The following is a 13,771-nucleotide window of genomic DNA, read 5'->3' as shown; positions in this document are numbered from 1 at the left end:
ATAAATATAGTCCTGGTTTTCTCTCTCACTTTTTTTTTGCAATATTTTCTGCATTGTGCCATGGATTTTCTTCCAGAAACGTTTTGCTTGTTTGCAAGTCCACCAACAATGGTACAGAGAGCCTACTTTATCTATGCATTTCCAGCATTTGTTGGATGCTCCTTTATATATCTTGGCTATTTTTTCTGGTGTAAGGTGCCACCTATAAAGCATCTTATAACATTTTCCCTTATATTCATACTTAATGTAAAGCTAACTCCTCTTGTCCAGGTCCTTTCCCATTGTTCTATCTATATCACGTTTCCTATATTTTGTGTCCATCTACTCATGTACTATTTTACTAATTCCTTTTCTGTTTCATTCAATTTTTTATATATTTTACCAGTCACCTGTTCTTCTTCTTCACATAGAAGCCTATCCAATTCTGTCTTTTCTGTCTCAATTCCTTCCAATTTTTTTCTATCTTAAACTTCTCCCATTGTTCTATACATATAACAATTATATTGATATCCTTCTTTCTCCAAGTCTTCCATTATTTCCAGTTTATAGTCCCTTTTTTGTGTTAAGAACAGATCTTCATATAATAACGAGGCCCTTTCAGACATCTTTTCTCTTCTATAAAAGGCTTCATGCAGAGAGCACCAAATCTGGATTTTCCTATATAACCTTTTCTTGTATTTTAGCCAGAATCTTTCCTGATAATATGGTCATTGAATCCTTTATGTACTTTTAATTTATTGTAACACATATATGCATTCCACCCAAACCTTAGATTTATACCTTCTAGTGATAATATACTATCTTTCTCTAACTTCACCCAATCTCTTAACCATACCAAACAGCATGCATCATAATATAGTTGTAGGCAGATGTTTGGGGAGAGGTGGTACCACCCTGCCTTAGGGTATCACCTGGTGCACCTGCACCTCCTGCACCCTGCTGATGATGCCCCTAGTAATGCTGGAATACGATGGTGACTTAGAGCTAGTCTACACTTAAGTGCACTATGTGAATGGATGTGCATTCTTGTTTATTCTTATCAATAGTCTTCACTTTCATCTGCTAATTCACATCTGTTCGCATCTATTTGTATTTATTCACCCTCCCTCTGCTGAAAATGTGCAGCCACATGAATCCATACAAAGCAGACAGAGACACATGTGAGATAATGTGCATTTCAGAGGATTTTCACAGAAACTCTAGTACAGTGGTCCCCAAACTGTGCCCTTTAAGAGATTATAGACTTCAACTCCCAGAAGACTCAACTATGTTGGGCAATAGTGTGGAATTCTGGGATCTGAAGTTCAAAATTCCTTAAAGAGCACAGTTTGAGGGCCGCTACTCTAGTAAAAATTGTGAAGCCTTTTTCCCCATGGTGTTTAAGGAGTTTTTGGGGCACAAATTCCGTAAATCACATGCCTCCAGATCCCATTCTATTTGACTGGAATGAGGAGTATTTTAAATGTATAGATTAGCGCAGTGCTCAATTCCATTGTGTTACTGGATCTATCAATCCAAGCCCATGTTGAACAACACTAAAAATGGTTAGTCTTTCTCTTTGCTAAATTGCGAATGTTTTTTTCCTTTTTTCTCATAACAGTCTGAACACAATGTGATAAAATAACCTGTCAGGGTTTTTTCTTGTTCAGCTGCACAGTTATACTGATTAGATGAAGTGTTTCTAAAATATCACAAAAAGTTAGAAAATACAAGAAACCTCACTGCAAAGTTTCTTCCAGAATGGCGAGATGTGGTCCCAAATGGAGACCACACATGAGCTCTGCTGCAGGATATTCTAATGCTTTGTCTGTCAACAAATTATGCTCAATACTCCAAGATTTATAACAGTGCTCTGCTGTTCATTGGCATGATGTGCTCTGGAGAATGAACTAAAATTTATACAGGTCACTGAAGTCAGAAAGTTTGGTTTCTTGTAAACAGAATGGTGTGTGAATTGTGTAGGAACAATGCTATAATGATTGCCAGGAGCTTTACTGTCAGTGCTTGCTGTTTCTTGAAATAGTGAATGAGTAAATAAAAAGTGGTTGACTTTAAGCTTTTTGGGTAAAGTTATGTTCAAGAGCAAGTTTACTATGCTGTAGTGAGAGGGCTGCATTCATTGTTTAATCATGCTGTAGGTAGCAGAAATATGGAAAAGGCTTTTATCCTGTGGGATTTTCCTTAGATTTGATAACCAGTTTCCCCTCAAGTCAGTCTTGCAATTCCAGTCCAAACCAGGCTCTGCTGTGTTTTCCAGTTATATGATCAGCCTCACTACTGCCCCTTCTTGGATAGCTATAATACTCTCCAAATTCCCAGGGCTGGCAGGGTGACTGGAATGTGGGATTAGTATTAAACACGTCTATCTCTATCTCTCCCTTTGTCTCCATGAGAGCATGTCATGACATTATAACATTAAAGCAGGGGTAGGCAACCTGCGGCCCGCGGGCCGGATGCGGCCCGGCAAGGCCTTGGGACCGGCCCCAGCCCGATCCTGCCGCTGATTGCCGCCGGGGCCTTTGGGGCAATTGTCTATAGAAGCCTCAGAAACATGCATTTATATTAATATTTTTTAAAAAATCAGCAAATTTTTTCGCGTGTCCTCCATTTTTTTAAAAAAGTGTCTTCCATTTGAAAATTTTGTCCTACATTTGTCCTGGTTTATTTATATATTTAATTTTTTTTAAATTATTTAATTATTTATTTTTTGGCTTTGGCCCCCCAGTTGTCTGAGGGGCAGCATGCCGGCCCCCAGCTCAAAAAGGTTGCCTACCCCTGCATTAAAGCATATATTATGTGCCTGTTTCTCAGGCTGTTCACATGTAGGATATGTTCAGTAATAGTGGTTTTAATTTTGATATTAGATAAATCATGTGGAGAATGAGTCACAGGATGCAAAAGTGGGACATTTGTAATAACTCCTTAAGAAAGAAAGAGACAACAGTGTTCACCCTCCCCTTGGCCCGTTCTAAATTGGGGTGGGCTACAGGTAGGCTCCAATGGCATATTTTCCATCTTGGTCCACACAGACTGCCACAAATGCCAAGATAGAGAGAGAGAAAGAGAGGGAGAGGCAATGTTGGCTTCAAAAAACTGGTGTATGTTTTTTTTTAATGTCAAATAGTATAAGGGGATCCCTGCAACTTGTTGAAAAGGTGAATTGCTGCTTTTGAAGGCATCTAAGAAAGGCAGTTCTTGCTCTCATTGTTGGTCACAAAAATGGCCTGGTGTAAGGCTGCCAGTTCAGAATTGCCCCAGGTCCTGAGGTTTCCAGTGCAAAACCTGAGACCAAGAGATAGCCCCTTGTGCTTGGTCTCTAAACGTTATGCATTAAGTACCAAACACAGTGACTCACAAGTCACAACTTGCCATTCAAGCACACACACATGCACACACATGCATAGAGAACATACTTTCCTGTTTGGAAATTAAGACAGAAATCTCAGCGAAAGGAATTGTTTCCAGATCAAGGAGAAGTGAGGGGATTACTCCTTCTCATATGGACACAGGATAAAAAAACAAACAACCTTTAATCTATCCTACAGTGGGCTTTCCATATTCACAAATTCTGCATCCAGAAAGTCAACCATCCATGTCTTGAATTTATTTATTTATTTATTTAAAAAAAATTCTCACAAGCAAACTTGATTTTGCTATTTTCTGTAAGGGACACGATTTTTGCTACCCATTGTATATGATGGGATTTGAGCATCCATGAATTTTGGTATCCATGGTGGGTCCTGGAACAAAATCCAATGGATACCAAGAGCCCACTGTGCTTGCTTCTAGCTACAATATGGATACAGACCAGAGCAGAGAGTAAATCTTGGTATCATAATAACTCAGAAAAACTAAATACATAGACCCCCTAGAGAGGCTATGCAAGTTGCATCAACAAATCAGTTAAGTCTTGCAAATTGTAGCAAGCTGCTGCTCTGCTGGCTCAGCTGGAGATTTCCCCTTTCCTGGAGCTGAACCCTTCAAAACTGTAGATTTTGCCTGGATATCATCCATATAGCAATGACCCACAAAAACCAGAGATTGAGAGACACTGAAACATCCTAGAAGGAGACACATTTTACCAGCCCCTGCTATAAATACAGAATCACCAGAACTAAAACCTTGAACAGATATTACGATACATGTCAGTGTTGGGATTCATCTTGTGGCTGAATTGGTACAAGTTCTTTTTCTTAATTTGGGCAGGGGACCAAATATAACATCCTGGAAAGAGTGGCAAAGTGCTATTTTCCTAAGAATCTGGAACCTGTTGGACTGATTTTTGCAGGTGGGACTAGCCCAACTTTGTGAATTTCCTTCTTTTCTGCAGCTTTTAAAGGCATGGGTGCTCAACCAGGAAAAATGTTGGCAATCCTGTTAGAATGTAATGAATCTGTTTTGGGTCAGAGGTAACCATGCTGTTTTCATAGTGTTCTTTCTTATCCTCAGAGAGTGGGTAAGGAACCAGAGAGCATGACTCACATCATGGAATCAGTGTGAATTCTTATGCCATTACCTGCTTATAATTTGGAGAAGAAAAGTAAATAGTTAATTCTTCCCCAGAACATACCTTCTTTTAAAAAAAATTGGATTGGGATTGATGCAATTGTAGCAAGCTTATCCATTCCCTAAAGATTGAGATTGAACCATAAGCAAATGGTATCTCAAGGACCGTAGCTAATTGCTTTCAGTTAAATAGGGAACATTTGTTTGCTCAGCAACAGCACTGAGGAAGGCAATAATGCATATCCTTAAATCCTTCCCCAGCTGGTGTGTTCCTTTCCACTAAGAATTACCTCATGTAGTAAAGGAGAGCAGATAACTTTTTTGAATTAAATAAAATTACTTTAGGATGTGGGACTGGTCCCATTCTAGTATTGACCTCTAGAACTCAAGTTTACCATGCTTGTCCCCTGAGGAGCTCCATTACTTCATGATATATAAACACTGCCTTCTCTTCCCTTTCTTGCTCTGGAGTAGCAAATTTTATTACCGGCAGACTTGTGGGCCATTGACACCACAAGGTCTCCAAAATAGCCTGCATTGTTTTTGGAGTCCTCAAGCTGCAATACTTTTAAAATTGCAAACCTTTCAACACTTATATGAGAATAAGCCCCAAGAATTAAGCAGGACAAATCTTTAGGTCTATATGTGGTTGTGTGTATGTGGATACCATGGACTGACAAAAGGATAAATAAATGGACCTGAGATTAAATCAAGTCTGAACTCTTACTAGAACCTGACGAAACTGAGGCTATTGTACTTTTGACATACAATGAGATGTGACTCATAGGAAAAGAGGAAGATTGCATTATAGATAGATTGACCCAGTCAAGGAAGCCACAGATCTGGGTTTGCAACACCTGAACAGGCCTGTTGATGACTGGTGAACTTGTACTCTCATTCATAAAGTCACCATGAGTTGAAGCTGAGTTGACAGCACATAGCAACAACAGGAAATTTATATAGTGTTGTCCTGTAAATAGAAATAAATTAGAAAATGCCATTTTAGAAAATTTCTCCAGGAAGCCTTGCTGGCAGCTTCTATCCAGTGGGGCTGTGAATCTAGTTTAGGTTGTAGTCAAATTTTAAAGGAGTTATCCAAGATGTTGAAGCCTTGCCCCCAATTAGAGTCAGCATTTTGAATGGCTCCTTTAAAGTTTGGACAAACACTCAGAATGAACTCACCACTGACACTGAAGCACTTGTGCCACTGAGTACAAATAAGATGGCCAATGGAGCAGTATGATAGGCGATATACCATTGGTGTGCATTATCTCACTTACCTGGGAATTTAAAGGACAGATAGGGTCTCTGCAAGATTTTGTCATATATCACAACCACTACTTCTCAGTTGAATCCTCCACCAACTCGAATTTTCCTATTCTTACCCCCCCTCCCTTTTATTTTTGCTTCTTAGTCCAGTTGAAGTAATTAAGTGTGTCGTTGCTAAACAACAGTGTATTATTTTTATTTTAAAATACAACAATACTTACTTTATTGAAATTACCACTGTAATAGGAAGTAGTTCTCTTTTGAAACTATAGCTGTAACAAATTGGTTTTTAGCAGTTTCTAAGCCTATTTCTTGACTGACACTCTGGAAGTGATTCAAGTGGGAGATGAAGTGGGGATGATTTTCACTACTGATACTGTCAGGGTAGGTCTGATTAGATGACTGTTGAATATACTTCTTGTCTTTCTTTGGTAGAAAGTATAAACTGAAGGATATACTTGTTCTTTGGGGCCAAGAATGAATTAAAAATTATATCCTGCTATATGATGCATGAAACAAAATTATTTTCCTTTTAGGACATAAAGATATTTTCTGTGGAGTTTCTTAGGCTGGCAAAGTGTGTGGGAGCAGGGGGGTTAATAAGCTACAGAGAAGGGAAGGAAGAGATTGAAAGAGAGAAGGGGCTTCCACTGGAAGAGCATGGGTTCTTTCCCTCTCTCACACCGTAAAGGGATTTGTGAAATAGTTCAGAAAAATTAGGAAACTTGACACTTGAGACCCATTTCTGTCTCTGGGAACTGGAAAAGCTCAAGAATCCCACACAATAATTTAATGCTTGCCAGAGACAACCATTTCTGGATTTTTTGCTTGTGTAGTATTTTGAATCTAGTAATCAGTTTTATATTTTCTCCTAAAGAATACCACAGTAAAAAGACATAAAAATACAATGATCACTTCCTTCACCTCTTTGATATAGGCTCGTTACAAACGGGCCTAAAAGTGCGCGCTCTGCGCGTGCTAGGGTTAGAAAGGGGCGTCCTTTCCGGATGCCCCAACCCTAGCACGCGCGGAGTGCACACAAAATGCGGCGGCCGTTCCACACGGCCGCCACCATTACTACATCACGGTCGTGCCGCCTCTATACAGGGCGGCGCGGATGTGACGTCATCATGCTGCACCAGGGCGCATAGTGCGCCCCTTCCCCGGCTGCAAAAGGAGCTCCAAAATGGAGCTCCTTTTGCCATTTGCGTCGCTGGGCGCAGCCTTCAGATGGCTGCGCCCAGAGACACAGAGGAGAAAGGGGCCAAGCAGCCCCTTTCTCCTCCTCCCTGCTGCCGCGGGGTGTCCTTGGGGCTTGAAGCCCCAAGGACACCCCTTTCCAGGCTGCGGGGAAGGGGCCTTTTGCCGCTTCCCTGCAGCCTGGAAAGCGGCGGATTGGGGCCTCAGTGGCTGCCGCTGTGGCCGCTGAGGCCCTGATCCGGCTGGGAAAGGGGCGGGTGCAGGCCGCCGCTTTTCGGCAGTCTGTAACCCGCCATAGTTACTACTACAGTGGAACTTTATCAAGAATACCAAATGCAAGGAATGGAGAAGGAATGTTTCATAAGTATTCAGTCTTCTAGGTGAAAAGTTCCAAATGTGTTTCCTTCCTCGTGGGCAGATAATAGGGCTTTGTAGTACTATATTAGAGAGCCAGTGGAGATTATCACACAGGGTAAGAAACACAAGGGAAAAGCTATGCCCCCATCATGTTTGCACTATTGCAGGAAAGATTTTCACATAATGTCTTCCTCTTTCCGTACTTGTCATGTCATGGAAGCATCCTGCTAATGCAACTTCTCATTGATGGCAAAAAAGTGTCAATGACTTTCCGATAAAGCTTCATTAGCATTATTGTGAACGTGTGAAATGCAATCACATTTCCATAGTGCTATTAAAAACTCATCATTAAACACATTTCCCAGTATGACGTTTGAGAGAATCACTTCTTGTGTCACATTTGTGAGTCAGGAGAGCTCCTTAGGGGTGAGTGATGACTCATTTTTCTGTCTCTGAGCACAAGCCCTTCTACCAACATGAGGAATGTAAACATGGTTTTAACTGCTTGTGATTTGTTAATGCCCCGTTATTGCAACCCATGTGAAAGTAAGTGTTTTAATATCGCCATTGTATCATTCTTGCTAAAGTAGATTAAAGTGTAAATAGCCCTCATGTGATAATATGCAGTGTGGTGTAGTGGTTTGAGTGTTGCAGTAGGACTCCACAAGTTCAAGGACTCCATAAGTTAAAATCACTGCTAAGTTGGGAAACCCACTGGGTGACCTTGGGCAAATTACTCTGTCTCACAAGAAGGCAACAAATCATGCCAAGAGAACTCTGTTATAGGGTTACCTTAAGGTCACCACAAGTTAGAAATGACTTGAAGGCACACAACAACAAAAGCTCATTTTTTAAAATCATATGGCATCTCTAGAGAAGTGTATTTAGCTCAGAAACTAAACTCAGAGGGCAAAACACCCTGCAGAAATAATCCATCTTGAGACCGCTTTAACTGCCCTGGCTCAGTGTTAGGGAATCCTGGGAATTGTAGTTTATTGTGGCACTAGAGCTCTCTCTGACAGAGAGGGCTAAATGCGTCACAAAACTACAATTCCCAGAATTCCCTAGCATTGAGCCAAGGCAGTTAAAGTGGTCTCGAGGTGGATTATTTCTGCAGTCTGTTTTGGGCCATAGAAACATACAGTTGGAAGAGACCACAAGTGCCATCCAGTCCAGCCCACTGCCATGCAGGATTTGGGAGCAAGGTCAGCTTGAATTCCTGAAGGCTGTGGAACTCCTTCCAATTCCCTAGCTTAGAAGGCACCTCTCCCCTATGGAACCAAGAGGCAGTAGCAGTGCAAGAGTAAGATGCACAAAACTGGACTCTTAACAGCCTTTATTTGAGACATCTTATGATACTTGCCTTAATTGAAGTAAATCTGTCTGGTACTTGTGCTGTTGGTATTCAGTAGCTAATATCTACACCTTTTCCTCCACATCTACTTGTCAGATCAAGAGAAAATACTATAATGCACAACAAGTTTTTGTAGATCTGTAACTTTTCCCTGTAGGAATTTGTGTTCATAAAATAGTCATGCGATTACAATGGTACATACTGTAAATACAGTATTTTTATTCCCAACATATATGATCCCACTCCAGTCTTACTCATACTTAGTAGCTATTACCTCCAACCTGAAACACTATAAAAGAAAACCATCTTGAGCATGAAGAAAAGGATATATGTAGAAAGCAATGTGTGCGGAAGTATTCAACTCCTTTGTTAGCTGAATACTGATGATATTTTGATTCCAAATTAAGCCATGCTTTAGAGCAGATCCATTTAAAATAATGGAACTTGGTTTAGTCATCACTTGTCTCACTGATTTCAATAGATCTTATTTAAATATGACAAAGGGGCTCATCAGACTGCCCCTAAGGGGTGGCTCTGTGCTGCCCTTTCCTCCGCAAAAGTTCAATATGTTAATGAAAAGCAGCTCAAAATAAATTGGTTTTCAAGGCCCATTTAAAAGTCAGAACTGAGGGGGCCAAATTTAAACCAACCCCAACAGCTTATATAATATTATGTATAATCTAGCTAAAATTCTTTAATATTCTCTCTCTCTTTCTCTCTCTCTCTCTCTTTCTCTCTCTCTCTTTATGTATATATGTTGTTGTTGTTGTTAGCTACCCTTGAGTCAATTTTGACTTATGGCAATCCTATGTATGAGACATCTCCACCCCCACCCCAATCCTCCACTGCTCTGTGTGGGTCTTTTAGATTCAGGTCCGTGGCTTCCCTAATGAATCTAGCCATCTCGCATGTGGTCTTCCTCTCTTTCTACTGCCATCTACCTTTCCTAGCATTATTTTCTAATGAGTCACACTTTGTCATGATGTGGCCAAAGTACAACAGTCTCAGTTTAACATCTTGGCTTCTAGCTTGATCTGGTCTAGGACCCATTGGTTTGACTTTTTGGCTTACAGTGTACATTTAATCTGGGCAAACTCCACAACTTGTGTATGCAGTCTGTAGTCTTTTTATGTTCACACTGGTCCGCATCCTTTTAGAAACTTATATGTCTGTAAGTCCAAGCTAGGGCTATTTTTCCTCATCCTATCCAAAAGCTTTCTGCCACCCTGCAGCTGCCAAGAGGGACTCTTGCTGCTATTATTTATTGGTGGGTAGGGGGAGGAGTGCAAAAGCAGTTCAGACCATGAAGATTCAGCTCTTCTGAGGTCTTGGGGGAAGAAAAAGGCAGGTACTGTACACTCCATTTGAGAGTGTACCCTCATTTCTTGCCCCCACAACTGAGCTGAGACCAGCTGTTTCTCCCTGGTTTGAATCAGCTCACCTTTCTTTCCTTTTCCATTGGTAACTTTCAGCAACAGGTTAAATGACTTTAATAACAAGACAACATATATTAATACATATATGACTATGAATACTCTTGGGGCTTGGCAGCTGCTGGGTGGGAGAGGAAATGGAACTTTGTGTGCAGAACTTGACACTGTAAAGTTACTTATGGGCACTATAATGCCCATAAGTAACTTTACATCTAAAAAAGCACTAAAGTTTACTCACTGGGCTCTGGCAATTATTACTTCCATAGCTTATGGAGGCGATGAAATTATAATAAAGTGTCCCATTCTCTCCCTCTCCCTCTCGATGTGCATTCTTTAGGCAACAAGAGCTGCACTGACCCAGCACTGTGCAAATCTGGGAGATTCATTGGGCAAAGAAAATGATATTGCATTGATTATTGATGGTCAGACTTTGAAGTATGCCCTTTCCTTTGAGGTCCGGCAGTCCTTTCTGGACCTAGCACTATCGTGCAAAGCTGTCATCTGCTGCAGGTAAGAAATCTCAAGATCTTTGTGTGAGAGGTAAAAGCACCAAGCTGCAAAACAGAAATGGGTAATTGTCTGTGCTACCACATTCCATAGATGGTTTTGGCCTACAACTCCCATCAGTCGTGGGCAGCATAGTTATTAATGAGGGGTCTGAAGAGTTGCAGTCCAAAAAATCTTTGCATTCAACCACAATTGCCCTCCCTTGTGGTTGAATGCAAAGTCAGTCCAAGACATTTTGTTCTGTAAGGTGAAGGATAAAACGGATCCCACTCACATTCATGTACAGAATTGGCCTGCCAAGCTGAATCTTCACTGCTGGCAAAGGGATGGCATTCTCTAAAACACAAGCCTGAACTCTGATTTCAGTGGTGTGGTGCAGATTTATATGGCAAACACCACTCTGTCCTTCTACAGAGGGGAACAACCAGAAAATTTGATAACACTGCATGGCTGCCACTGCTGCCCTGGGAAGCCCCTTCTTTTTTCTTGAACAAATTCACTAAGGTGTTAATGTTCCCCACTGTGTTGTAGTATAAATTACAATATAGCTGTATCTCTTTCCTTAGACGGAGCTGTGCTCTGTACCACATATAATGTACACATTAGAAGCTGGCTTTGCCTTTGAGTCTGCTGACACTCCATACAGTGATACTACACTTTACTGCACATTGCATGCTTCGAGTAAACAGAAAGGTTTTGCCTTTTTGCTTACTGAAGTTGTAGTACAATAGAACAGTAGAAGGTGGTATTATATTCTGGTCTACTGATTGATTTCACTGGAGAAGCAAACAAAAATGGTGGCCTAACTCTGCACCAAAACTAGAACTATAGTCCTTCCTGTTCTAGGGATGCCACACATTCTCCCTACAGCAGGTTAGGTTAGTTATACCTGTTCATCTATCAGTGGAACTGAGGTGACCCAGATTTCATTGTCAAGTCAGCACAGTGATGGAAGCTGCTGCTGCTGCTGCTATTGCTTCTTCTTTTTCTACTTCTTCTTCTTCTGCTGCTGCTGTGACTTCTTCTTCTTTGGAAGGACATGCGTCTTTTTGTTGCAAGGTCAACGTTTCTGGGCCAAAGCAAATGTTCTGGGGCGGGGGGGGGGGGCACAGAATACAGCCTTATATCTGGTTCTGATAAGGGATGTGTGACTTCCAGATGTTGTTGGATGGAAACACCCATCATTGCTTACCATTGGCTAGGGAGGATAGGAGTTTCAATCCAACAACATCTGGTGGGCCATACATTCCCCACTTGCACCAATACTGATTTTTCATTTCTGGATTCTGTCTCTGGGTTGTGTGTGGCAATCTTGCTGTTGAGTGAAGATGTAAGTCTGTCCACATCACAGCATTTCTTATAAAGACTGCAGTCTGTTGAAAGATACATTGTGTCTTGATTCCCCTTCCAATTATGACACTTCAGCATTTATTTAGAATATTCTCTATTATTCAGTTGGTAAAACTATGGACTTTTTCACACTGGAAAATCGGGGGTTTAAACGGCTGATTATCCCGTGCAAAACGTGATATCTCATTTAAAATTTTCAGACAAATCACTATTAAAAAGGCAATAAAGAGGCTACACAGAGGCAATAAACAGCAACAAATCATTTTTGGGATTTCTCCATGAATGATTTGTTGCTGTTTATTGCCTCTCTGTAGCCTCTTTATTGCCTCTTTAATAGTGAAGTGATGTGAAAATCTTAAATGTGATATCGTGTTTTGCACAGGATAATCGGCTGTTTAAACTCCGATTTTGCCTTGTTTTTCCCATGTGATAAAGTCCATAGTCTTGCATCATTGTTAATTGTTCTTTCTTGAAGTTTCTTCTGTGTATGGTTGATATCATGCTAATCTACTACAGTGTCTATTTTTCCCTCATAACAAAAATTGAATTAAAAAAATAATATAAAAAAGACTGCAAAAATTATTGATCAATAGTATTGCTGTTGTAGATCTTATTTTCCTTTTGGCTTCCTTTGTATATATAGAAAAGGTGTTAACAACACTATTTGTTGTAGCTGTGATTTTACAAATTCAAAATGATCCTCAAGAAACAGCTTAGTTAAAGCTTGCTTAGCTTTGAGTTTACAATTTGATGATTAAACATAGCACATATTAAGAAATAATGCTTACTTTTTATTTTATTGCATTTCATACATTTGTGAATCCAATGAAAAACCAACCTTGGTTAGAATTCTGTAGGGATAGCTGTAATTGTAAAATGACTAATGGAAGGTTATGATTTTAAAATGGCACCTGTCTAGTTTCTCCGTTGCATTAATAATATTCAAAAGTGATGCATTACAGACTAAAGGGCAATTTTAGTGTTGCTCATAAAAATGTCAGAGAAATTCACTTACATGTTTCTAAACAAGTTTTAAAATCAAATCTGGATACATAAAAAGTCTCCAATATATGTGTTTCACATATGGCATGGGTATATATTAAGTTCTCCTATGGGCCTTGTCTACAGTTTTGTGACTGCCATTCATGTATCTTTGAAGTAATTTTTCTCTTTCTTCACTCCCTTTTAATGTCAATTTGTTCAATTAATAATCCCTTATAACACCAACCAGATTTTCAGTACAGGCAATGACATCCCAATCCAGCACAATTGATTTAAAGCATTATCTCTGGAAAGAGCAAGTATATAAACACTGCTTTGTTAACCTTTTTCTAAACCATACCTATTCCATGTTTATTTTCAAGTAATCCCATGGATGGAGAACATAGAACAGGATCAGTTTATCTTGTTATGTACCTCACTCTTCCTGCAAAACAGATCCAAATTGACTTTGGCTTTATTTTTAAAAGATTACTCTTGAGAGCCAGCCTCAACAGTGCTTTATGCCTAAATTCTAGGAAATGAATATTCCATATATCTTAAATATATTTAACATGATGTTGGACAGCAAATGCATCTGAAATGCCCCTGTGGAAATGAAAAGCATACCCCGAATTTATGCCACATTAAATCCTACGCATGTGTGCTGCTTCACTTTGATAGTGGTGAACCAAGTCCTTTTAGATTTGGCAACATTGTGTATCTTAAACAACAACAACAACAACAAAAGTACACCAGAATCACCTCCCCTTCCACCATATTCCCAAGCTCATCAGTGTCTCCACTATTTAATTTG

At 40.0% G+C, this 13,771-nt stretch overlaps 1 protein-coding gene across 1 annotated transcript in view; it reads left to right on the top strand.

Annotated features, from left to right (window-relative positions):
* The window catches only part of ATP8A2 (ATPase phospholipid transporting 8A2), a 500,148-nt gene that overhangs the window by 195,133 nt on the left and 291,244 nt on the right, over positions 1-13,771 (top strand). The window contains exon 24 of the mRNA XM_042457059.1: positions 10,457-10,629. Coding sequence (XP_042312993.1) covers positions 10,457-10,629 — 173 coding nt within the window. The remainder of the gene's footprint in view (positions 1-10,456; positions 10,630-13,771) is intronic.

The sequence above is a fragment of the Sceloporus undulatus genome, chromosome 3 (assembly GCF_019175285.1).
Source record: "Sceloporus undulatus isolate JIND9_A2432 ecotype Alabama chromosome 3, SceUnd_v1.1, whole genome shotgun sequence".
In the NCBI taxonomy this organism is placed as follows: Eukaryota; Metazoa; Chordata; class Lepidosauria; order Squamata; family Phrynosomatidae; genus Sceloporus; species Sceloporus undulatus.
Note: the sequence above shows the minus strand (reverse complement) of the source record. Positions and strands in the feature narration are given on the sequence as shown.